Raw genomic sequence first — 24187 nt, 5'->3', positions numbered from 1 at the left:
GGTACAGAAGAGGGATTTTCCCATTTTCCATTTTAATTTTAAAAGAAGGGAATTCATATAAATGCCAGGAAACTGCTACATAACAAAACAGCTGCAAAGAGCTAAATGTCTTGGCCCAGCTTCCAGGAGCTATGTTACTAGATTTTTTGAATCCAGTAATTTAAGCCAAATTTGTAGATAACCATAGATTCAAAATAAATTCTGATGTCCTCAACAGACATTCTACTTTCTTTTTGATGACTCTAAAGATCTTGCTGAGCCTGTCTGCTACAATCAGGTAGAATACCAGGCAGCAAGATAACAATATCAACAATACATGGAGCTATTTTTATAGCATCCGAATCAGTCTCTATGGCAATATTTTTTATCCTATTTAGATTGAAAAATATATATATGTATATCTCTGTCTCTGCCCCTTGTTGCATTATTCTGTTGAGTGACAGATATTGATAAAAAGATAAAACAATGTCCACATAAAAATATCTGTCAAGCTTGGGAGAGTAGATAGTTGTTTGCTTGTTTGACCTTTCCTTTTAACAGATCAAAGATATTCCACTAAATATCTTTCCTTTTCTTTGTGAAAAAGTTATGGAAAAAAAGAAGGAAGGAAGGAAGGAAGGAAGGAAGGAAGGAAGGAAGGAAGGAAGGAAGGAAGGAAGGAAGGAAGGAAGGAAGGAAGGAAGGAAGGAATCCAATTAATCTAATTATGCATAAACGTATGCTTTTCCTCTTTGAGCCTGAGTATTCAATGAGAGTGGTGTATGTCATCATTACTGTTTTATAGTTGGGGGAGGCAAGTATAGACAAAAATATATATATAGAATCACAGAATCACAGAATCGTCTAGGTTGGAAGAGACCTCCAAGATCATCTAGTCCAACCTCAGCCCTAACACTAACAAGTCCTACACTAAACCATATCACTAAGGGCTACAACTAAACGTCTTTTAAAGACCTCCAGGGATGGTGACTCAACCACCTGCCTGGGCAGTCCATTCCAATGCCTAACAAAACCCTTTCAGTAAAGAAATTCTTCCTAACATCCAACCTAAACCTCCCCTGGCGCAACTTTAGCCCATTCCCCCTCGTCCTGTCACCAGGCACGTGGGAGAATAGACCAACCCCCACCTCTCTACAGCCTCCTTTAAGGTACCTATAGAGAGCGATGAGGTCTCCCCTGAGCCTCCCCTTCTCGAGGCTAAACAACCCCAGCTCCCTCAGCCGTTCCTCGTAAGACTTGTTCTCCAGACCCCTCACCAGCTTCGTTGCCCTTCTCTGGACTCTCTCGAGCACGTCCATGTCCTTCTTGTAGCAAGGGGCCCAAAACTGAACACAGTACTTGAGGTGCGGCCTCACCAGAGCCGAGTACAGGGGGACAATCACCTCCCTAGACCTGCTGGCCACACTGCTTCTTATGCAGGCCAGGATGCTGTTGGCCTTCTTGGCCACCTGAGCACACTGCTGGCTCATATTCAGCCGCCTATCAACCAGTACTCCCAGGTCCTTCTCTGCCAGGCAGCTTTCCAGCCACTCATCTCCCAGCCTGTAGCTCTGCTTGGGGTTGTTACGCCCCAGGTGCAGGACCCGGCACTTGGCCTTGTTGAACTTCATACAGTTGACCTCAGCCCATCGCTCCAGACTATCCAGATCCTCCTGCGGAGCCTTCCTTCCCTCGAGCAGATCGACACACTGTTGTGGTTTAACCCGGCCGGCAGCTAAACACCACACAGCCGTTCGCTCACCCTCCCCCCTCCCTCTCTGGGATGGGGGAGAGAAACGGGAAAGTGAAGCCGGTGAGTTGAGATAAAGACAGTTTATTAAGACAGGAATATTAGAATAACAATAATAATAATAATAGTGATAATGATAATAGTATTAATAATAATGTGTGAGAAACAAGTGATGCACAATGCAATTGCTCACCACCCGCTGACCGATGCCCAGCCTATCCCCGAGCAGCCGGCCCCCCCATCCCGGCTAGCCACCCCTATATATTGTTTAGCATGACGTCAGATGGTATGGAATACCCCTTTGGCCAGTTTGGGTCAGCTGTCCTGGGTCTGTCCCCTCCCAGCTCCTGCTGCACCCCTAGCCTGCTCGCTGGCAGGACAGAGCGAGAAGCCGAAAAGTCCTTGGCCTGGTGTAAACACTGCTCTGCAACAATTAAAACATCAGCATGTTATCAGCGCTCTTCTCATCCTAATCCAAAACATAGCACCCTACCAGCTACTAGGAGGAAAAATTAACTCTGTCCTAACTGGAACCAGGACACACAAGCACCTAACTTGGTGTCATCTGCAAACTTACTGAGGGTGCACTCGATCCCCTCATCCAGGTCATCGATAAAGATATTAAAGAGGACCGGCCCCAGCACTGAGCCCTGGGGGACTCCACTAGTAACCGGCCTCCAACTGGATTTGGTTCCATTTACCACAACTCTTTGGGCCCGGCCATCCAGCCAGTTTTTAACCCAGCAAAGCGTACGCCAGTCCAAGCCACGAGCAGCCAGTTTCTTGAGGAGAATGTTGTGGGGAACGGTGTCAAAAGCCTTACTGAAGTCAAGGTAGACCACATCCACAGCCTTCCCCTCATCCACCAAGCGCGTCACTTGGTCATAGAAGGAGATCAGGTTCGTCAAGCAGGACCTATACATCTCTAAGGTCAGCAAGCCAGTTGACAGTTTCACTCACTCTAATAACTTGTCTGCAGATTTTCAGTAGCTTAACAAGTGTTGTCCAATACTGCATTTTATAACCAAGTTCTCCATATTTGGAAAGTTTACCTTAGAGCATTTCTGTTTCATTATATGTTTGCATCTCTCTTCTGTTGCTCTATGAAAAATGCCCACAAATAAGCAGGAAATAGGACTACAACCTGAGAACTATGAAACTGTCTGCCTCAAAATGCCATTAAATTTGTAGAGAGGAAGAAACCATTATGAAAGCAGAGGAAATTTGTTTTTATAAAATCCTCTTCACTTACATTAAATCAAAGTATTTTATGTAGAATAATAGGTCTGAAATGTATGTTCTTGGATGAAAAAAAAAAAAAAAAGATAATGCTAAAAGGTGATGGACATAAAGAAATGGGGAAGTGGGGTTAACGTTCCTGGGCAATATGGAAGTGAAAGCAGTTGCTGCCATCTTGGGATACCTGCACAGAAGAGTTTTACTGAGGATCTTAGATCTTTGTGTAAATAGACCAACAGAGGAGTGTCTGTTCCTCACAACTATATAGATGAAAGGGATTTTCTTTACAAAGACAGAATTCTTATCTCTCATGATTTGACCTGATTTTTAGAATTATTTCATATAGTTTTCTACCTGCCAGTTTTAGAACGTAAGAATGGCAGTATCAGATCTTGTCAGTGATCTGTCTACACTGTGCTGTCTACATTAAACAGATATATAGAGAGAAGCATATAAGAACAGGGAATGAATGATCCTTTCTCTGATATGCCTTCCTAACTTTTTGCAGTCAACAATTTAAAGGTTTTCTGAGCCAGGACTGTATCCAAGGCATCAGCCTATTCTCTAACTTGTTTATCTCTTTAGCTACCTTCAAATCCTAAAGTAGTGAGTTCCCCATTTCAATTTTGTAATGTATCAAAGACATAAAGTAATATGCTGAACATCCTAGTTCTAGCACTGACAATTTTAGTTAATGTAAATCATACTGTTTGTATCCTGATCAGAGTTGTTTGTCTTCATGCAACCCTTCCCAATAACTGAAAGTAGACTGAAAAAAAAGCACCACAGATGAGACTGATTCACATGTATCCAATACTCAGACAAAACTGCAGATGATCTGCTGCATCTTGTTTGTTGTTTCATGAAAAAAAAAAAAAGAAGAAGAAAAGTGCTGTCATGCAAGTCAAATTGTCATCATTTCACCTTATTCAGAATGTACTTACATTTTTAAGAGCCAACAAAATCTGCAACAAATTCTATAATCTCTTTAACTGAAAATTTATCAGTAGATGATTTGTAATTTAGAATAAGAAACTGGAAAAGGAAGTTTTGAAATTTATATTGTGATAGTTTATTGAGGTCAACTGAGTAATTAGAATGACTGTTTTCACCAGAAAAGTTAAAATAAATAAAGTAATCCATTAGCAATCTCAACCAGTGCTTCTGTGCTGCATGGAGACAGAAAGCTATCTAATAATTGGCCAACTAAATGTAAAATAAAATAGTCACAAATATTCTTAAAAGCTGTTTTTAATGGCTAAAAATTGCAAAGTTATGTACAGGAGAGGGAGAAAAAGGGGAAAAAATCATCTAATCCAGCTGAAGTTGATTCAAATGTAGTTCTAAAATAATTAGTAAGAAGCACTTACCATAAAACCATCACAGCATTACCACCTTCAAGGGTCAACAACAATTCATCTTTAGAAACTGTGTGCCTAGCATGGATTGAGAAGGTAGTATTAATGAAGGAAAGAACCAGGAAATACCAGGACACTTAAAGCTAACTAGAGCTAATGTCAGTGACAAGAGACAGTCAGAAACACATAAGTAATTTATTAAGGACTAATAGATCTGGGTAAGTAGACCTTCTTCTGATATGTGTGGGGTGAAGATAAATTAACAGTTTTGTAAACTGAGCATTTCTGTTTGGCCTTTGCATAATATATAAAATGAGCCTTCAAGAAGTGCATTTGGTCTTTTCACAACAGGTTTTCACAGCTGTACTTATCCACAAAGCTATATTAAATCTCTTTGGGGAAAGACACTAGTAAGATTAAACTTCTGTCAAGACATCACCCTGAATGATTATGTGATTAGCAATCATGTTTATTAGGTATCCTGGAGTGCTCAGCTCTGTACAAACACTGGGAGAGCACTGGAGGCTTCTCTTTCAAGGAGATTGCAGTCTAAATCAGTCACAGAGCAGATATAATTTAAAACATCAAACTCAAGGCAATAAATATGTAGTCTTATTTAAGTCCATCTTCTATTTGGTAAGATAGATGTTCATTCATACAACGATCTCGTACACTTCATTAGGGGATACAAATCACCTTCTCATTAAATGTTAATCTCTTTCCTTTGCGTGTACAAATGGCCACTGTTCTGTTATGACTGGAGCTGAAGATTAAATAACCCAAATAAATGCTGAAATCTCACAACATCTTTGATATTAAAAATATACAGATACAGGAATACTGTACATTTTAGACAAGCGTTTATAGTGGAGGCTTTGTACACTGTGTGCTTCCACTTGTTGCTGCTTATAAGTCCAGAGCTCGAAAATTGATACGACCTTCTCCAAACTGATCATGGAGCCTTTCTGGTTCTTGTCTGAATTGACAACTCTGAGACACTGTAACTCTTTTTCTGCTGCAGACATCTTTAGGAAGAAGCTCTTCAAATTCATTGGAAAGTATTATCTAAACACACAGCTAAAGCTCACCTGTGGAAAGCTGTCATGTTGTTAGGCATTAGTTCTTTCTGTAGTTTATCTTGTTGAAATCTCTGTGGATGCTCTCCAGTGTCCAGCCACAATATATTTCCTTCTTTATCTGTAAACCCCTTTTTTATCCAGCAAGAGACTTCTTATGAGCTGAGAAAAGGTGAAACTGGTAGATATGAGTCCTTGCAGAGAGTTTTCATGCAGTAGCAAGATTTCTTGTAATGACTCCCATAGGAAGAATATATTTGGAGCTTATTCACAGAAGTGTGAACCTTGTGCTCACTGGTATCCGTGAGGACTGAGTGCTATCCAAATAATAATATCGTCCCATTTCCTCTTCCAGATTGTGTTGACAGGAATGGATCTAGCTCACTTTACGTCCCAAGCATGGTCTAACTCAGTTTACCTTGTTTTATGGCTTTGTGGGAAGAAACAAGGAGAAGTAGAATACAGGGAAGAAAGCCAGGGCCAATAGAAAGACTGCTGTTCTCTTTTATCCAGAAATCTGTCTTGAATATGATAGAGGAGCCATTACTAGTTTCGCTGCTCCTGCTTCCTCTTACCACTAATTTCATTCCTTGCTGCTTTAAAATACACACGTTATTACAGTGTCCCTCTAATAATCACAACTTACTAAAGAAATCATTGTGAAAGATTCCACATTGCTTTGTCATAAATATTGTTTTGTCATTAACATAGACCTTTTATCCTTATGGTTTACCATAACAGGTAAAGAGAGCAGAATGATACCTCACAGAATTTTCTTCTTGTTGAAAAACAATACAAAAGTATAATCAGCATAAGTGGTTTCACCTTTTATAAAGATAGGAAAGAAAGAAAGAAAGAAAGAAAGAAAGAAAGAAAGAAAGAAAGAAAGAAAGAAAGAAAGAAAGAAAGAAAGAAAGAAAGAAAGAAAGAAAGAAAGAAAGAAAGAAAGAAGAAAAAAGCAAAACACCTTGACATTTTGTTTTCCGATGCAAGCTATGAATGGAAGTTAATGTCAAAATATTATCTGAGTGAAGAAGCTGACTTTTTAATGTATTGTTCTTCTTCCTATTCTGAGTTAATCCTCCATACACACATGTGGTTGTGACCTCTTCTTTTCTTTGATTGTGGATACTATTGCTTTTTTCTTCTAACTACAATAAATTATTTAATTACCCAACATCTTGGTAGCCATGGTATTGAATAACCAAAACTAAATATCAGACAGAGATGCAAAGTATTCTGAAGAACTATATTCTTTGACTTTTTCAGTGTGCGCTCACATCCATTGCTATAGTATACCAGGTGAAAATTACTGAGATTTCATTAATATCGTTAGAAACCCATGATTGCTCAATGTTTACCCTCTCCTGTATTTAAAGGTACACAGTCTAATTTCTTTTGTTTCTATAATATTCTCTCTGTCAAGAATTTCTTACTTCCAGCTGAAACTTCATCCTGTGGATGAAGGTGCTTCATTGCCATTACATAGATCTGTACACAAAATGAAGAAAGGGATGGGTGATGATTGAAACTATCCATGCCTAATATCAAATTAATGACATGACTATAAAAGGAATTAATACGATGCGTTATGTTGTTGTATAAGTTTGCATCAGCTGTATTTTACATGAACTAGGGCACTGTTTGTTCCCCAAATTGTAGATTCTACTCTTCACCCTTCACTCTACATTCATGTTCAGGCATACAGGTTGACATAATCTCATACAGAGATATAAAACCCCTTCTATCTGCTGAAAATGTTGCTTTGCAAAGAATGCATGTCATCCAAGGTGCTCTCTATCTCCACTCACTTTTCTAGTGTGGCAATGTGTGCTCTGATTCTAATGACTCAGGGAAAAAGGGTATATATTTCTGAAAGAAAATATTCAGATTTGCAATTAAAAGAAGTTGGGGAAATGGCCTCAAGATTTAGGCTGGATATTAGGAGAAAATTCTTTACTGAAGTGATTGTGCAGCATTGGAATAGCCTGCCCAGGGAAATGGTTGAGTCACCATCCCTGAAGGTTTTCAATAAATGTGTAGATTTGGAACTTAGTAGTATATTTTAGTAGTAGACTTTAGTACTAGGTTAAAGGTTGGACTAGATGATCTTGGAGGTCCTTTCCAACCTGAATGATTCTATGATTCTATGAAACAGGAAAAAGTAGCAGCCCATATGTGTGCATACATGTGTCCCATTAAAGATTTTCAGTTCATACATTATATGAACACTTCTTGATTCAAAAGCCTCCGTTGTCACACTCTTCACAGTCATGCACAAACACACTTGCGCATGTACACCCACACACAACACGGGTTCAGTGTTATGTTGGTATACTGGCTGGAATAGAGTTAATTTTCATCACAGCAGCCTTTATGGTACTGTGTTTTTTTTTTATTTGTGAGTAAAACAATGTTGGTAACACACCAATGTTTTAGCTATTGTGAAGCAGTGTTTGCACAGTGTTAAAGGCTTCTCTGTTCCTCACTCTGCCCCCACAGAAAGTCAGCTGGGAGTGGGTAAGAGACTGGGAGGGTACGCAGCCAAGACAGATGACCCCAGCAGACCAAAGGGATGTTCTATACCACATATAATGACCGACAATAAAAAATGGGGCTAGTCTTTCCAAGGTAGCTATCACTTGGAGACTGTCTGGGTGGTCTGTTGGTGGAAAGTGGTGAGTAACTGCTTCTACATCACTTGGAACTTACTTTTTCCTTCACTTATTAAATTGCCTTTATCTTGACCCATGAGTTTTTCCTGTTTTTTGTCTTCTGATTTTCTCTCTCCCCCATCCTGCTTCAGGGGGTGGTGAGCAAGTGACTTGGTGGATGTTTAGCTGCTGGTCAAAGTTAACTTACCATATTGGCTCAAACCCACCCCTTGTTTTACTGAATAAGAGAACAAAGCTCAAATTCTCCAGCTGCCTCTGTAGGTGGGCATGACCCCAAGAACTGTCATGAAGTCATGCTCTTGAAGCATTAGCATGCATCCTGGCACAATCTTGTCCCACACTAACTAGCACTACCCCAGTCAATGCATCAAGTTCAGGAGAGCTAGAACTGGCAAGGGACCAGTGCCAGCAGGCTGTCTGAATGCGACCACCTTATTTTGTAGTACAATAAATTCTACCAATATAGGCATTTGGCATTTGCTGTGCCATTCCAGCTGGCCTCAGGCTGAGTGAATATTTTCTAACCCATCTGGTTTGCAAATACAGGTAGAAGTAGCCATGCTGTATCTTTAAAAAATGTACTTTATCTGTCATTTTTGAAAATAAACTGAAGTTCTGTGGTACTAAAAGACTTCAGGTGACCACAGAAATGTAGATTCTCTTTCCCTTTGCTGCATTATCTCTATTTTGGACTTAAATGGCCTCTCTCAAAAGGGACTATTTCTCACTGTCTCTTTACTGCTAAACCTAAATGACGCAGTATTTTGATGGAGAACAGGCATGCTTTAAACTGGAGTGCTCTACAGGAAAAATCAATGTCATTCTTCTTAAACAACTGCTTTTAAAATCTATATATACAACTGTGATTAAAAAATAAACATAAAAATATGAAGGAAGGTTATATATGGTAATATTGTAATAGCATTGCAAAGCTATTACTTCAGTAGTTTCAGTCTGTAGAGGAAAGAGATGGAAGTCTTACAGTTACAGAGAGAAGGAATATTTGCTGACACCAATATCCCAGAGAAGAAGATGGACTGTTTTCATATGGCAGGGTTATAATCATCACAGTCAGACTAACTGAAAGGCAACTGCAAGCATTGTTGTTGAACTTCTCTTTCTAGTCATCATTTTGATTGCTGTGGAAACTCCCTAAAATTACAGCAATTTTATTGTTAGCAAATGAGATCAAAATTGAAAATAGAGCAAACATGATCCGATTTAAGCTGAAAGAGTAGAGATAGTCCAGTGCTGATCATGTTTTTTTCTAAAAGAGAAGTTATTTGACAAGTTTTTTACCCATATATCAAAGAGGAGCAACACAAAGCATTATTCTTTATCTGTCCAGATGTGGCATTTCCTGGTAATTTTTGCACCAGGACATTAGTTTGCAGTGACTGCACTTGGATCTTCCTATAGAAAACTGAAGTCTTGCATATCAGACTCCGTTGTTTTGAATATATCAGTATCTGTTCTTAACTCTTTTGTTACGTCATCTCTTCTAAAAAGTGCCTTTGGTTCCTTGCCTTTGTCAGTGCCAGACACTTTCTCCTCTTTTTCTCAGAATTGCACAGGGAACTCCCTTTCAGCTGGGTTCTGAACTACTGTTTTCTATAGCTGCGATCATTGCTGACTCATGAGTAACCCTTGTGCTTAGCTCAGCCACCTCTTCGTTATCAGTCCTGGCTCATTGCCCCTAGCTGCTCACACAGCCCGCACAATGAACTTTTAAATAAATTAAACTTAGGAAGACTTAGGACCTTTGGAACACTCTAGCATTGGTTACTCCTCACTCTAATTGACTGTTGGCTCTTATACCTTCCATTCTTCTCCAGAAATGTGTAGCCACTTGTATTCTAATTCAACCAAATATTCCTACTTGCAACAACCCAGAGAGAGATCTAAAAATATGGGCATCTTTCTGTAAAAAGTTGAAATTAACGTAGAGCACATGATTGTATGTTATAGCCAAACAGCTTTTGCTTCGGTGTTGCCTGTTACATCTCTTCAAACCCATCAAGGGCATCCGTCTTCTTTTATGACAACAGATTGCAATTCCATATTTTAAAATAAAACCAGTATGGAATTTTCAGAGTCTAAAAACAGTTTCTGAAAACCCTCAGATATGCTCCTATAATATTATTACCTTCAGTATGTGCAAGAACATAAGAACTCCAGTTGTTTTTCAAAGATATGGTTGATTTTACTTATTCATTAATTTTTAAAAATATATATGTACGTATACAGTTTATCCACAAATCTAAATTTTATCCTTTTTAAAATAAGAAATATTCCAGACTTGGTAAATGCAAAATCTCATAGAGCTATTTTTACAGAGCAATTTTTCTGGATAGCATTGTCTTCAACTTAATTTTTTTAATTGCCATTCCTTAATAGCTCAGTAATGAAGACGTTTTTACAAAGCACGCCAGTGATTTCCAGTTTTATTATTGAATCAAGCATGATCACTTTAGAATCAAAAGTGTTGATTTTTCAGAAAAAAAAGGTTGTAAATTAAAGGAAAAAAAAAAAAAGAACTAATAAAAGGTGAAAGGTGTTCTCTGGCATAGTGAAACATCACTATTAGAACACCATGATAGGAATGGGAGGTTAAGTGGTCAGGAAGAAGCTGAAAATTTTGTATTTAAATAGGCTTTATGCTTTTGAGTTGTAAAGGGCTTATTTTCTTTTATGTTCTGCCTGAAAACCTGTTCTGAGCTTCATGAACTTCACAACACATTCATATGAGGACATAGTTAAAATACTAAGTTATTTTGTCCTGACAGTTGACATTTACCTTGTTTAAAGTGCTTAACATCAAAGCCAAAAGAAGAGGTGAAGTAGGCCATTTTCATTTACTATAAAAATTATTCATACAATACTTCGTAAGCATTTAAAATACTTAATATATGGATCAAGACTCCAAGACTCTGTTCACGCATTTTCCATCTATTCTTTAGGTGTAATGGCCCAATAAGAAGCCCAGGGAATCTTTCCACTGACTTTTGAATCAGTCCTGTAAGCAATTAGAGGATCCTATTTATTCATTCTCTGTCTGGCAGTCCAAAAAAAATATACATGTTAACATCACAAGAGGCAAAAAGGGAAGAGCTTCCCTTATCAGGTTTTGCAGTCGAAGAAATTAAATTGCCTCTGAGTAACTGGTTCTGTGATACTGCTTGTGCTGAGTTCATTTGCTTGCATATAACCTAGCAGTAACAATCCAAACCAGGAGGACAATTAAAATGAGTGTGAGCATAAGGAAATGGTATGAGAACTGTCTTCCAACTGGCTTTCAATTTACAGCAGGCATGCCACCAAGAAAGCAATTCCGACTTAACACATTATAAACCTGCATGCTGCAGTGACAATCTCTAGAGAATGGCATAAACAACACAGAATGAATTTTACTTCCTCATATGTTAGTAATAGCTTGACATATTATGAATTACCCAACTGGATTTCTTGCCTGTATCCAAACCAGTAACTAAAATGGGCCACAAATATTTCTATAGCCCCAAGACAAACTGGCACAAGACTGCTTGCATGCATGCAACTGAGCCCTCCAAGGCAGGATATAAGCTTTCTGCAGGCTGACCATGAGGCAGGGTTCCTGGCTCAAGCTCTCCTTCAGTCTGTGGTTAAGCCTGGCCTCAAAGAGCACTTTTAGGCCCACATGAAAACTGTGTCACTAACAATTTATCGGTATGGACCACATGCCAGTCCATAAAGGGTGCTGTCATTTTTGGTAATGTAGACAGATTCTGACATAAGCAAGGAGGGTTTTCAAATACAAAAAGTAAGTTTCATGAACACTTTTCTATCCCAGAAATAGCAGACTATCCCCTCATATCTTGTTAATGGAATGATTTTGTACTATGTGCATTATAAGGTCTGGAAAAGAAAAACGGCCAGCAGAAGAATTAGTTTGGATAAAAACCAGCAGTTCTTGATAGAAATAACAGAAGATGCCAAGATAGAGCTATACAGTATCAAATTAAAATGCAGAGGTAATTTATACAAGTGATAGATGTGACAACTATTGAAAGAAAACTTTTAAGAAAACTTAACTACAAGTGGCAGAAGCTAAAAAGAAGGCTCTGCATACTTTTTGTGGATCAGATATGAGCAGCACCTTTGTTGCTGGACTCTGCATCTGGTGAAAAATGAGAGACATTCTGACTGATCTGCTTCATAAGTAGAAGTACGAATAAAGATTGTGACTGTTTTCCTCACAGAGCAGTACATTCCAGAAATACCTTTGAGGTAACCATTGGAAGAAGAGGAGCAGGAACTGAATCTATTGATAAAGCATCTATCTAGAGGCTAATTAAGTGAAAACTAGAAGATAGATATTTAAAGTCTGATGGAAAGGTCACGTGATAAAAACATACAGTTTAAACTGTAAATTCTCTTTCAGTCTTGTACAGCTTTGCACTAGTGTCACTGGGATTATGCTTTTAGATAAGAGGAAGGAATCAAGAGCAGAAGACCACATATGACAGAGAAACAAGACTTAAATCACAACAGTTCAACAGGTCATACTACACCCTGAGACTGGGAACATGTAGTGGTCCCAAACTTTAGCAACAATCATGATAATAGTAATAGGAAGAAGAAAAAAGAAGAAGAAGAAGAAGAAGAAGGAGAAGAAGAAGAAGAAGAAGAAGAAGAAGAAGAAGAAGAAGAAGAAGAAGAAGAAGAAGAAGAAGAAGAAACATGATACTGAAAACATCTTCCTGTGGATTTTTGTTTTTCTTGATATAGATGTCTTCTGTGAGACTGTAGTCATAAACTAAACTATAGAAACTGCAGAAAAAACTGGGTAACTTTTAAGCTATTTATCTAAGAACCTAGAAAGTCATCTTGTTTGTTGCAGAGAAACAAAAAATCATTGAGTAGAAGAAGAAAAATTGACGGTCCTTACTTATCCCTCATGACTTTTGTGGGAGAGATCACTTAAGTATTCTGAAACTGTTACTTTTGTACTAAAAAATTAAATTGCTCGAAAAATCCAAGTGAAGGTTACCATTGACTTTATCTTGCACCACATATAGAATCCTGCAGTACAGTAATTAACTGTGCATATATCTTAACATATATGTTCATGAAGTCAAATGCTAATTATTTTAGGTTATCATGTGCAGATATCAGAACGCAATGTAATGAAGATAAACCTCTTGAACCTTTGGCTTTTTAGGACACTGGAGAAGATTTTTCAAAGATCTATAAGTTGGTCTGTAAGTTAATTAAATAGCTTCACAGCTATTGATTTAAAAGTATGAATAACATTATTTCATGAAAAAGGTAGTCAAGCATTAGAAAAGGCTGTCCAGGGAAGTTGTGGATTCCCTATCCCTGGAGGTATTTAAGAGACGTGGCTGTGTCACTAAGGGACATGTTCTAGTGATGAGGCTCAGTAGGTCAGGCTGATGGTTTGACTTGATGATCTCAAAGGTCTTTTCCAACCTAGATGATTCTATGATTCTAGAACTTTAGAAAAAGTCCTTCCAGTAGAGTGCTATTTTCAATATGGGTTTCAGATTTCCTAACGAGATGTTAGAAGTACTCTAGTGCAGCAAAAGAAAAAAAAAATAAAAAATAAAAAATGAAATATTACCTTGAAAGCTCTATGATACCAGTAATATTAATGACCCTGGAAGGAAAACCTAAAAGTCTACAGCTACGATTTCTCAGGCATTTCAGTTTCAAATGTGTTTGAAACTGAAGAGACAGCTGTCCTTGCTATATTTGTTTGTCATTGAAATTCTGTCCCTCTTCCAAAAACACAGTCCTGAGATGCAAACCCTTGCTTATTTGTCCCACAGCTTCTGAAAGCTCATCTATTGTTTCATGGCAGTTTACTCTAGAAAGTAATATTTAATCTAGAATTTAGTATCATCTGACCAATATATTGTATTCCTGTGTTCTGACAGTGTTTGCCATTCCTGAGACAAAGGTATTCTAATGCATGTCAGTTAAAAAAATATCAGTAAAAGAAAGCAAATAGAGAATTATAAGTATTTTCCTTTATGAAATTATATATTTAATTTTAAAAGTTAAAAATAAACTGTTCTATACCTGTTTTATAGTTGAGGGCTTGAAAGTCACAAAAAGCCAATAACTTTAACAGGGAATTATGTTTCTGTTCCTTGCTATGTTACTTGGACTGTCCTTGTTTTGTTTATTATTTGTTTCATTTGTTTCATTGTTGTAAGTACTTTTTGTTTGTATATTCGGTCCATCATCACACTTCATAAAGATAAATTAGCACCCATTTAACTTATATCTTTAGAGCTAAATCAAGAGCAAGATTTTTTTTTTTATCTTCAATAAATTGTATTATTTAGATGATTTTATATTAATTCCTATTTCTCTTTCATGACAAAATCCAGCTGAATGGATTTTAGTCCTACTCATTTTGCTATCACCAATACAGATTGCATTTTTCATGTTCATTTTCCAGTAGCTTTGATTCTTACACCATTTACCAGAACCCAGAAACATAAAAAAAGAACCCGTTTCAGGGAAATAACAAAAATCAGGTATCTTTAGGTAACACTCTCTGTCTTTTTGTGGAAGACCTGTTCACACTGCTATCAAAAACAATCAAACAAACAAAACCACACTACTGTTAAAGAATCAGATGCTCCAAAATCATGGTAAATGTGTTTTTGCAGGTAACATTTATGACCTTCCTTTTGTAGGTCATAAAAATGGGTACGTTCTCTATTTTACTTATCATTATTACATTAAGCCCTAGAATAAGTAGATTTGAATTTCCACAGTTTTTTAGACTTCTCAGCTGTGCTTCAATACTCTTATTCTGAGTGTGTCCCTCACAAGAATGAAAGAAGGAAATAATTTGAAACCTGATGTGAGCTCTTGCTTTTAATAGCACACTGTTTAGGAAGGGATGACTTGTCTTACTTAGATATTCAAGCTAGCTAAACACTAGAGGCCCAAGTAAAGCTCCTGAAATTGTGCTTTTTGAGGACAGAAAAGCTCTCTTCCCCACTTGTAATCAGAACTAAATTTGGGGAGCTGGGAGCTGGGAACAGCAGCTATGGAAAGAAGAGGAGGTCAGTGTAACAGAGCTGACATAATTTAAGAAGCTTGAAGTAAGAGTGAATAAATTAGGCTGTTAAAATTCATTTTGTTGCAAATTGACAGGTGCTCAGCACAGGTATTAATTCAGTGAGTTTTAATAAACCAGAATTAGAAACAAATAAGAACCATCTCCTCCTAAGGAGATGGGGAGGATGCGTACCACTGTCTCTTAATGCAGAGAAGTTGACACACTGCAGCTTTGTGAGTGATGGGCTGCAGGTTGTAGTGATGCTCTTGTGGGTGAAGCAAGCTGTGGGGCAGGCAGTGGTTTCTTGCCAAGACAGAAGAAGAGAGGAAGAAGGAGAGACTCAGAGCAGTCCAGGATCTGCTTAGAAAGAGAAAAAGTATTAACATGTTACTTGTAAAGTTATGGCTCCTTTGCTAGAGATAATACCACATTGAATGACAGCCTTTGGTGAAAATGAATTATTTTTTTCCTATTTGGAAATAGGCATCCCAGATATAACACTTTCCCAGACTTAGCACAGTGTAGTTTGTTTATTTATCAAATGGGAAGTATATAGAATTACTTAAAAGCCAGATTTCCAGGGGTGATTGTCCAGCCACAGAGTACATGGCTTTGCTTGGGAGTAGACCAATTACCAGGACTGGTTGCCTTGCTGAGGACAAAGGGAGGTTGAATTCACTTTGAGAACTCCCTGCACATGATTCTGCCAGCATGATCCAACAGCAGTTGTTAGGTGATGTTTTGAGGCTGTTTTGGATCTTTCTAATGGTATGTGATGCAAATACACTGTTACCCCCATCTGCCATTCAGAAGAGTTAGCATTAATCAGCAGTCATATATTCCAGCTAGAGCACAGATCGCTCCTAATAAAACTTGCTTCTGCCTTCTCATTTTGTGATCAACATGATCATTAACATTTTCATCACGCTTCTTTCTTCCACAACAGCCTTGTCCACATTTGTATCAGATTATCATCATCTGTCTTTCTTTCAATACACGGGACATAATATGAGCTAAATCCTACAGTCCATATTCAGTCAGCCATAAGTTAGCGGTGATTTCACCCAAAAGATCAGGATTTGTTCATGTTTGCATATTTATAAGATAAATAGTGTATTCACATTTTTCCAGTGTTTTACCTATGCAGATTTTCCCTGAAAGATTCTGTACTGTTCCTCAAGTGTTTTTTTGTCAAATTCTAGTTCCAACAAAACATTGATAGAAAGGCAAATTTAAGTTTGCATAGTGGGAAGTCATAACATATAAGCCATCTAGTAAAAGAAAAGACATTTCTGTATTTTCTATTATGTTTATTGTGCATTTCACTGCAGAGCTTTCATCTTAAATAAGTGTTTATGTTTCATATACAGGAAACGCTGTTATCAGTCAGGCTTTAACAGGATAGATTTTATGAACCCACATACATTAGGGACATCTAAACATAAGAAATAAAGGCAAAAATCTAAGATTGAATGTCTAGTGCATTTTCAGGATCTGTTTGTTTTGTGTTTTGTTTTTTATTCACTTTACATTCTTCACTTTTTAAAAATATATAATAATTATCTTGCATGTACTTATGTAGAACCCAATGCCACCAGACTTCTTATTTGACCCAAAATTAGATAGCAAGGTGTAATATCTCTAAAATCACAGCTGGAAATGATTAAGTTTTGACTCTTCAAGTGCTTAACTTTTTGAAAGTTTTGGAGTTCATATCAGTTGTACTATGTGAGGCAAGGAAATAAAATTCTGAGAAAATTAACACAATAGAATATTCAAAACAACATTATCTGAAGCTAATTAAGAATATAAAATGAACTAAAAACAAGTATAGTATTAAATTTATTCTATCTTTTCCAATCTTTCATAGCTTGATTCAAGCTTGATTGAACAATTTTGCTGAACTGGGATTTTAGTAAAAAAAAAAAAGACTAGTCTTTTATTACATGCATTTAAGATAGCTATCAAATACGTATGCTGCATAAAGAAATAATACTATCCATGGTTCTGTACAGGGTTCTTGCTTTGTTAATATTGGGTGCACATAAATTTTATTTTCTTTTTAACCTTGATGTGATTTTGATGCTTAAAATTTTGATGGGGATAGATGTAGTTTATTCTCAATATTACTGGTGTGGTTTTGGTGCAGGGGTACAATTTTTACCGCATTTTATAGCCTGCAGCTAGTATTTCAAGCAACACAATGAAAGGTGGATCATAATTTATTTCAAGAAAGAGGCAAGCTCATTTATATAAGTGACAATGTCAAGTTTAATTAAGGGCTATAGTGACAAAAGAGAGCTGACTGTATGCACTCAAAATACTTTTCAGATGACAAATGACTAACACCCATAAAAACAATATCCAGAGTAATTGATAAGGTTATGATACTTATGACTAAAAAGATTTCAGGCAGTATATTCCAGTAGGTTAACATTCTATCAGATTATATATCTATCATTTAAATTCAAAACGAATAAATCAAACTTGCCCTATTGCCTAAAATTTAGATTTACAATCACGAACTTTCTTTATGGAGGGAAAGAAAATATAACTGGCAATTAGGAGCATTTGGATCCCCACATTTTCTTTATTCAGCTCTATGAGATTTTATAGTCAATAACACTATGACTTGATCTCCAAAGTGGTATTATGGCATTCCCTGGTCAAAATGAAGATTAGGGAAAAATCTGATTGCATGACTTATTTTGTGTTCTTCACCCTGCTCTGCACACTTAGTGTTTTTGAAAACAGTCCAGAACACCTAATCCATATCAACATCTCTCTTTTTTCTCTCTTTGTGGCAACTACACCATAAAGGGGGATCTGATGTTAAGGATAAAGGTCAGGATGATAGAATATGACAACTCTTTGAAATGAAAAGAGAAATGAGTGTCCCTAAGTATTCAGCACAAGCTTTTCTTTGCTCCCTGCAGGGCATCTGCACCACAACCACCGCATTTTTACACTTCTTCTTCTTAGCTTCATTCTGTTGGGTCTTGACAGAAGCGTGGCAGTCATACATGGCTGTTACTGGAAAAATCAGGACACGGCTCATAAGGAAACGTTTCCTGTGCCTTGGATGGGGTAAGTCTGTAAAATTCTTTTATTCAGACTCATTGGAATGAAACATTTAATGTAGTGGCAATGTCAAGAGTATTATAATTTTCCTCAGTGAACCTGAAAAATAGTAGACTGCATGTAACTAAAAAAAAACTGGATTAGGAGTCTTCCCACTTTAGCTTCAATATAATCTGTTAGCTCAAGACATGCTAGTGTGTGTTGTCTAATAAATATATTTTAACATCATTTTAGTGTACAACATAGTGTAATATCAAGAAATAAAATAAAATAACAATAACACTTACTGAATATTCATGAATTCTCTTACTATTTCACTTAAAGACATGTCAAAGGTGCCAGTAATTTAGCTACAATAAAGAGATACATCGTGGGCAGAAAACACTGTCCTCTCTACCAGTGCTTGAGAAAAACAAATCTTGCAATAACACTGTGCTTTTTCAAAAGATTCATTCCATGTAAAGTTGATCATTTTGCGTTAGCTTGCACTGACATTTCTTGTCCAGGCAGAACAGCAATGTTTTCTCACCCTCTAATGGTTTTTACTGTTTCATGGGTTTTCTTTCTTTTCAGGTTTACCAGCCTTAGTGGTTGCAATATCAATAGGCTTTACCAAGACAAAAGGATATGGAACAGCTCACTAGTAAGTCAATCTGAAATGGTAAATTACATTTTTAATTAAAAAAGCTACCATACCCCTGAGGAATTATATAGCATGGTCTGAAGGCCCTACAGGTGTCCATTCACACTTGGAACTACCATATGAGTCACTGAGTGATCTACAGAAGAACAAAAAGAAACCATATGCTAGTATTGGACTAAGCTTAGCAAAGCACCAGGGATGCTGGGTTTCCTGTGAGCATCTGAAGCAGCAAGCCATTAAGAAACACTAAGGATTAGGTCCATTTAAATGCCCAACATTTATATAAATTCACCAAAGAGAACCTTAAATGTTATGGTTAGCATTTGCCAACCTCTAAACATGTCTATAACTGTACTGGCAAGAGTCTATTTGACACCCAGGTTTCTGTCCACCAAGTATGTTAACCACTACCTAGGCTTTCATGCCCCTGAACTGCTTGGAGCCAAAGCACCGCAGAAGTCTCAAAACAGCTCTCCCTTTCAACTCCTCTCTCCTGGAGTGTCTGATCCAGCCCATTTCCTGGACTGGGCTGTATGTGAGAGATGGCAAGTACATCTCTGTACTTCAGTTACATTTTCTTCATACGGGTTCTGTTTAACCACCTGACTGCTTACAGTGTATATTTAGCACACTGGAAAATTCACTCCTCAGCTAAGCTGCCCTTCCCTTGCCTCCTGCTGAAGGAGTTTGGCCTGAGTCTTCTTCCTGCCTGCAGAAGGCTCTAAGCACCAAGACATAATGTGTGCGAGGGTACATTCCCTTCAGTCTCTCTGGTTGCAGCTCTCCTCATATTGCCTAAGAAATTAAGCATGCGTCTGGACAGCAGGAGAGGAAATAAGACTCTGTAAGCTGCTAATGAGGGCATTCATCAGAGATATGGGTGAGCTAGGTCAAGTCCTTGCTTCAATGAATACTAAATTATTCTCCCTTGCATCACCACTGAGTGATCAGGATCCCCCCCCTCTGCCCTGTGTGTCCCACCCTCATGGCACATGGCAGAGGAGGCTTCAAGCCCTTGCTCCATCTCCAGGTGGGTAAGGCTCCAAAAACAAATCTCCTCCTGAGCACTTGTTCTAACCACTGAGCTCTCTAGTTCTGAATTGTGACAATGTGTCTTCCATTTGTTTCATGGGGAATAGCTTACCTAACTGTGGGACAGCACTTATACTGGGAATCCTTAGTGATAAAAACATCTTAGACATCTTTTGGGAGTTATATTAACAACATGCAACTCTGGATTTTTTTCTAGCCAATATGTGCTTGTCTTGCTGTTTTTTGTTTTTTTTTTGTTTTGTTTTGTTTTGTTTTTGTTTGTTGTTGTTGTCTATTTTATTATTATTATTATTATTTAGTCCTTTAACAAGGACTGGAGTACCTGATCAGCTCTGGGCCTTACGAATGTTACAGTGTCCAGACCCCACTGGGGATGTAGCTCTGTCCCTTGCAGGATCGATACCATTACATTTACTCTGCTGAAATTATTCATGTGTGACAATTTGCTTCAGTTAGCGTTGCTTCTTATTTCTTTCCTGGGATGAATGAATTTTTAAAAGAAGATATACTGAAATATTCAGACAAAACAACAAATCATTCATTAAGGGTAACCTGGAAAGAGAAACAGAGCGGGTTTGTACATATTAACAGCCCCTCTCCTCCTATCCAAAATCAGCTGACACAGTACTGTGGAACAAAAGCACAAGAGGAGGTACACAAGGGAAAAAATGAACCATAATGCAGCTCTTGTCTTATTTGCAACTACATTTTCTTGGTATTTAACATCACAATAATATAAAGAAAACTGGAAATGTAGGGAATGGAGTTTGCTCCTCCAGCACCAGCTGACATGCTGTCCCACTCAAGAATTATGGCCTGTAACTGCTAGGCCATGTGAAAGCAGAGCCCCTGTGCTGTTTTACCATAACTAAAGTACTTTTGTAAGTTTTTGAACTGCTTATGCTAATGTATATTTGGCCCATTTGGCTGCATTCAGAAGCCAAACACACATACTGCCACCAGAAATGCATTCAGTTATACACATTCTGCATCAGATATTCATTCTGCCATCAGAAAGCATTCTGCATTCTGCTATTTTTGGAAAAAAGAAAAAAAAAAAAAAGACTTTTCCAAATGGAGAAAATTAAAAGTGAAAATAAAGGAATTGTTTCTAATCCCATACATGGAGAGTTTGACTAGAAGGGAGGCCCAAGGGTCTTCAAAACAGGTTTATAGGGTGGTACGGCTGATGAGTTTGGCTTGAATTATTCACACTTGATCCAACTCTGTCATAACAGTGTGTAATTTCTCTCTTCTTCTTTCAACCCTAATTATTAGACAGTTATATTACTGTACATTCAAAATCACTTATGAGAACACACTTGTACTGAAACAGGTACAGAAACTTAATAGATTCCCTAAAAATAATTTGGAAAAAAAAATAAAAGCACATAGTAACAAACTTTTAGATATTTGCAAAAGGTTTGTGTAAAAGCTTAATTATTTTTTCCAACTATTTCTGTGGGGCTTATAAATATTGTTGCTTTTTTAATTTATAAATATTGCTGCTACCTATCCTAAGAGCTATGAAAGCACCACTACTGCAAGTTACAGTTACGAAATCTGTGAGACCTGCTCATGTATTCATGCAGTGCTGTATACTAATAAGCAGTGCAGATAACTTTCAGGAAATTGTTATTACAGCAAAACTTAAAATTCTGCTATAGTCATGTTCTCCTAAGAGAAGGAGCCATTCTCCTAGAGAGCATCAAACTACTCACAAGATACACAGGACACAGGAGCAAGTCTACTTCATCACTTCATCACTCAGCAGAATTTTATGACCATGCAGCATGGTCCCATAAAACCACCAGTAGATGCTCTTAATGCTAATCAATTTATATGGCTTTTTGCTATGTGAAGAGCAGGGAGGAAGAATACAGAACAGGTGAACACAATAAAAACAACCATAAAGCACTGGGAAAAAAAAAATCTATTATAGCAAAGAAAAAGAGAACAAAAAAAAAAAAAAAAGGTCAAAGAGTTGGCAGCAATTGCCTTACAGTACAAGAAGACACCTGAAAATCCATCTTCAGAAATTCTTCAATAGAAAAGGTTGGGAACAAGTGCATTTCAGAGAGATCAATTGGCAGATATTGAATACATTGCAAAAATCACATCAGACTGTTGAAAATCCCAATTGCTGAAAATTCAGATTGTGTAGAGAAAAGAAAACAACCTCTACATTCTTCACCATCCTGATCCTAAATGGAAGTCACTCTACTGAACAGCTTTTTTTAATTGAAGACATAGGAGAGGAAGGACACAAATGTCCCTTTGTCTTAAAGATTTTCATGGTTGAAACCTTTTGGCTCTTTTAAATAAAATGGCAGACATTTTTTTCAGCACAAGTAATTGAAATTATGTTTCAAACACAATATGTCAACAATTTTTATGGACTGATGTTTCCATTCACAAAGAAACATGAACATTTTAATTACGTGTTTTAGTTACACACAATGGTCATCTTCACTAATACTGGTAGCGAAAAGCAATATATTCCTCCTCAGAGGTCCATGTTCTCAGTCTCTCATAGTAAATAACCTAGTGTGTTTTTTTTTTAAGAAAAAAAATGCATAAAATTTTGAAAGTATTTTTCTTTGACATTAGAAAAATTAATGGAACATTACTGTTCTGACGTTGTGGTTGTTGCTTTTGAGGTGGGATGTAGACTAGCCTGCCATTTGTTACCTTTTTAATATTGAAACAGATATAAATTATTTACATCACTTTATCATTTCAGAATTTAACACATTGATGCAGCTGGGTTCATAGAGAAGATTTCACATGGCTTCACTGCAATGGGGAACAGTTTTATTCTTTGCAGTTAAAATTCCAGCCGTAACAGATCATTATGATGCGTTTGCATTTACTTTACATGGTTTTCAAAAGCACAAAAAGAATACTGGAAAATAAATAAGAAATGTATAATTCTGATGTGAATGTTTCTGGATGTCAGATCCAAGTAAATTATCTGAATACATGTACTTGAGTTTTCTTATATGTAGGTGTGATCATGCATTCAAATAAACATGAAGTTCTTTGAATGTGTAATCACTGAGAAAATAGCACAGCTGCATTTACTTCAGTGTATGATGCTCCTGATCTGCAGATATGGAAAGCTTTACATCATGGTGTATCAAATATTTAGAATTTGATTCTGTAAGTGCTCTGTGTTTGGAAATCTGAGGGTTTTCAGTGAAAACCCTGATGCAGTATGACAAAGTCTGCAAGATTAGTAGCTCACCAGAAAATACAGTTTTCAGATGCTTTAAAATATACATTTAAATTGTTTGCAAAATATTCCAGAGAATATAGAACAGTTAAACCATAGATAATGAATTATCTTTAATGGGAATATTGTCCATAAGACCTAGTCCTAATAGAACTTCCTAAATGACATAAATGAGGATACATAGAAACATGGTTTTAATGAAGTTCTACTTTAGAAGTACTTGACTGTTCATTGTTTTACAGATAGAACTGTCAGGCATTATAAACTAGAAATGTTTCTAGGTACCTACCGAGCAAGACCTCTTCAGATAACTCATCACATATGGTTAGAGTAGATTTAACAAAGATTTACAGATTTATTTTATATTATGCTATATTTTAGATTTCAGCATAGGTATAATTTGCATTAAAACTTTTGACCCATTCACATTTGGTAATGGGAATCACTTTTCAACTGTCTACATCATCATGTCAACTAAGTAATTCAATTCTTTTGTGTGTGTGTGTATGAATTTCTACAGGTAGGATTGAACATAAACCAGAATAATCTCATGCTGTAGTAATTATTAATGCTTTCATGGCAATACACTATACTTATTTTTAATTTGTGTTAGTTCTTCTCTAATGTTCTTTCCAGCTGTTGGCTGTCTCTTGAAGGAGGGCTACTTTATGCTTTCGTTGGACCTGCAGCTGCTGTTGTCTTGGTAAACGTTAATATCATTTCCGATATTTTCATATGAAATGGTGGAATATGCTATTTAAGTTATAAAAGCTTAGCTATACCATAGAATTAAGTTTTGCTGTAATTATGGAGCTTGGTTTAACATACCTTCAGTATTTTGAATACATGATATACTTAATTGTATCACATCTTTATATCAGTTATCTCAGCATGCTTACACAGTAAGCTGTGAAAGAAAAATGTGCTGATTGGTGGCACAGAAAACTTGTTACAGGCATCACTGAGTTATTATTAGTAGCATCTACACAATTGTCACTGCCTTGTAAAGTTCAGTGACAG

The 24187-nt window shown here is 37.0% G+C and overlaps 1 protein-coding gene across 11 annotated transcripts in view; it reads left to right on the top strand.

Annotated features, from left to right (window-relative positions):
• ADGRB3 (adhesion G protein-coupled receptor B3) overlaps window positions 1-24187 on the top strand; it is a 470566-nt gene that overhangs the window by 409313 nt on the left and 37066 nt on the right. For all 11 annotated transcript variants that reach the window (XR_013948141.1, XR_013948142.1, XR_013948143.1 and 8 more), the window contains 3 exons: window positions 18092-18242; window positions 18810-18879; window positions 23804-23870. Coding sequence is in view for 8 of the 11 variants with exons in the window: in XM_080584111.1 (XP_080440237.1) it covers window positions 18092-18242; window positions 18810-18879; window positions 23804-23870 (288 nt within the window). In the remaining 3 variants the exon portion in view is untranslated. The remainder of the gene's footprint in view (window positions 1-18091; window positions 18243-18809; window positions 18880-23803; window positions 23871-24187) is intronic.

Source organism: Anser brachyrhynchus (genome assembly GCF_964034855.1).
Source record: "Anser brachyrhynchus genome assembly, chromosome: 3".
Classification (NCBI taxonomy): Eukaryota; Metazoa; Chordata; class Aves; order Anseriformes; family Anatidae; genus Anser; species Anser brachyrhynchus.
Note: the sequence above shows the minus strand (reverse complement) of the source record. Positions and strands in the feature narration are given on the sequence as shown.